Source organism: Bison bison, unplaced genomic scaffold (genome assembly GCF_000754665.1).
Source record: "Bison bison bison isolate TAMUID 2011002044 unplaced genomic scaffold, Bison_UMD1.0 scf7180017864289, whole genome shotgun sequence".
Taxonomy (NCBI): Eukaryota; Metazoa; Chordata; class Mammalia; order Artiodactyla; family Bovidae; genus Bison; species Bison bison.
Window position 1 is genome coordinate 11,378,027 of NW_011494861.1, and position 922 is coordinate 11,378,948.

At 66.2% G+C, this 922-nt stretch overlaps 1 protein-coding gene across 1 annotated transcript in view; it reads left to right on the forward strand.

Moving 5' to 3' along the window:
- Nucleotides 1-922, forward strand: part of ACAP3 (ArfGAP with coiled-coil, ankyrin repeat and PH domains 3) — a 14,634-nt gene that overhangs the window by 8,161 nt on the left and 5,551 nt on the right. The window contains exons 10-11 of the mRNA XM_010850227.1: nucleotides 589-701; nucleotides 796-847. Coding sequence (XP_010848529.1) covers nucleotides 589-701; nucleotides 796-847 — 165 coding nt within the window. The remainder of the gene's footprint in view (nucleotides 1-588; nucleotides 702-795; nucleotides 848-922) is intronic.

The following is a 922-nucleotide window of genomic DNA, read 5'->3' on the forward strand; positions in this document are numbered from 1 at the left end:
GGGGGGGGGGGGGGACAGGTGGGTGGGGCCTCTGTCCACCTCGCCCTGTTTCAGCACCAAGGACACCTCCGCAGCCCCGGCGCTCCGACCCTGAACACCTCCCGGGGTGTGCCCAGCACCAGCGGAGGCTGCTGAGCTGGGACCGAGTCCCCTTCGGGAGCAGCTGCAGCTGTCCCTTCCCGCCCCCACTCAGCCAGGGGAGCAGGTGGCTGGGCCTCCTCTCCCACTGCCGGACACACAGGACAACGCTCAGTGTCTCCCTGGCCCGTGTGAATGGAGCTCTGTCAGGCTGGCTGGAGCAGCCCAGCTGGCGACTTGAATGGGGGACTGAGGACAAGGGAGGCGGCTTCCTTCCTGATCCTACCCAGAGGCTGCTGTCTGTGCTGGGCGGGGGGAGCTAGGGGGTGGGGCCAGAGCGCTCCGGGCCCCCAGCTGTGGCAGGAGGCATCTGCCCCCATGGGGTTTTGGTCAGGAAGTGGCTGTGAAGACCCACCCTCTCAACCTTGGCTGGGGGGAGCCTGGGAGGGCAGCCGTGTCCGCACAGCAGTGGGTGGGTGCTCATGGGGGCTGGGCTCCGACTGCTCCCAGGACTTCTCCTACGATGAGCCCAAGGTGGAGTTTGATGTGGATGCACCCAGTGGGGTAGTGATGGAAGGCTACCTCTTCAAGAGGGCCAGCAACGCCTTCAAGACATGGAACCGGTAAGGGAGGCCCTTCCTCAGGGGACTGCAGGGCAGATAGGTGGGGGAGGGTGCCCAGCCTGGCTTGACCCCTCCTGGCCCATTCCCTACCCAGGCGCTGGTTCTCCATCCAGAACAGCCAGCTGGTCTACCAGAAGAAGCTCAAGGTGCACTGGGCCCAGGGCAGCAACTCCTGGGCCTTCTCACCTGGCCTGGGGGTGGGCAGTTGGGGGGGTTGGTAT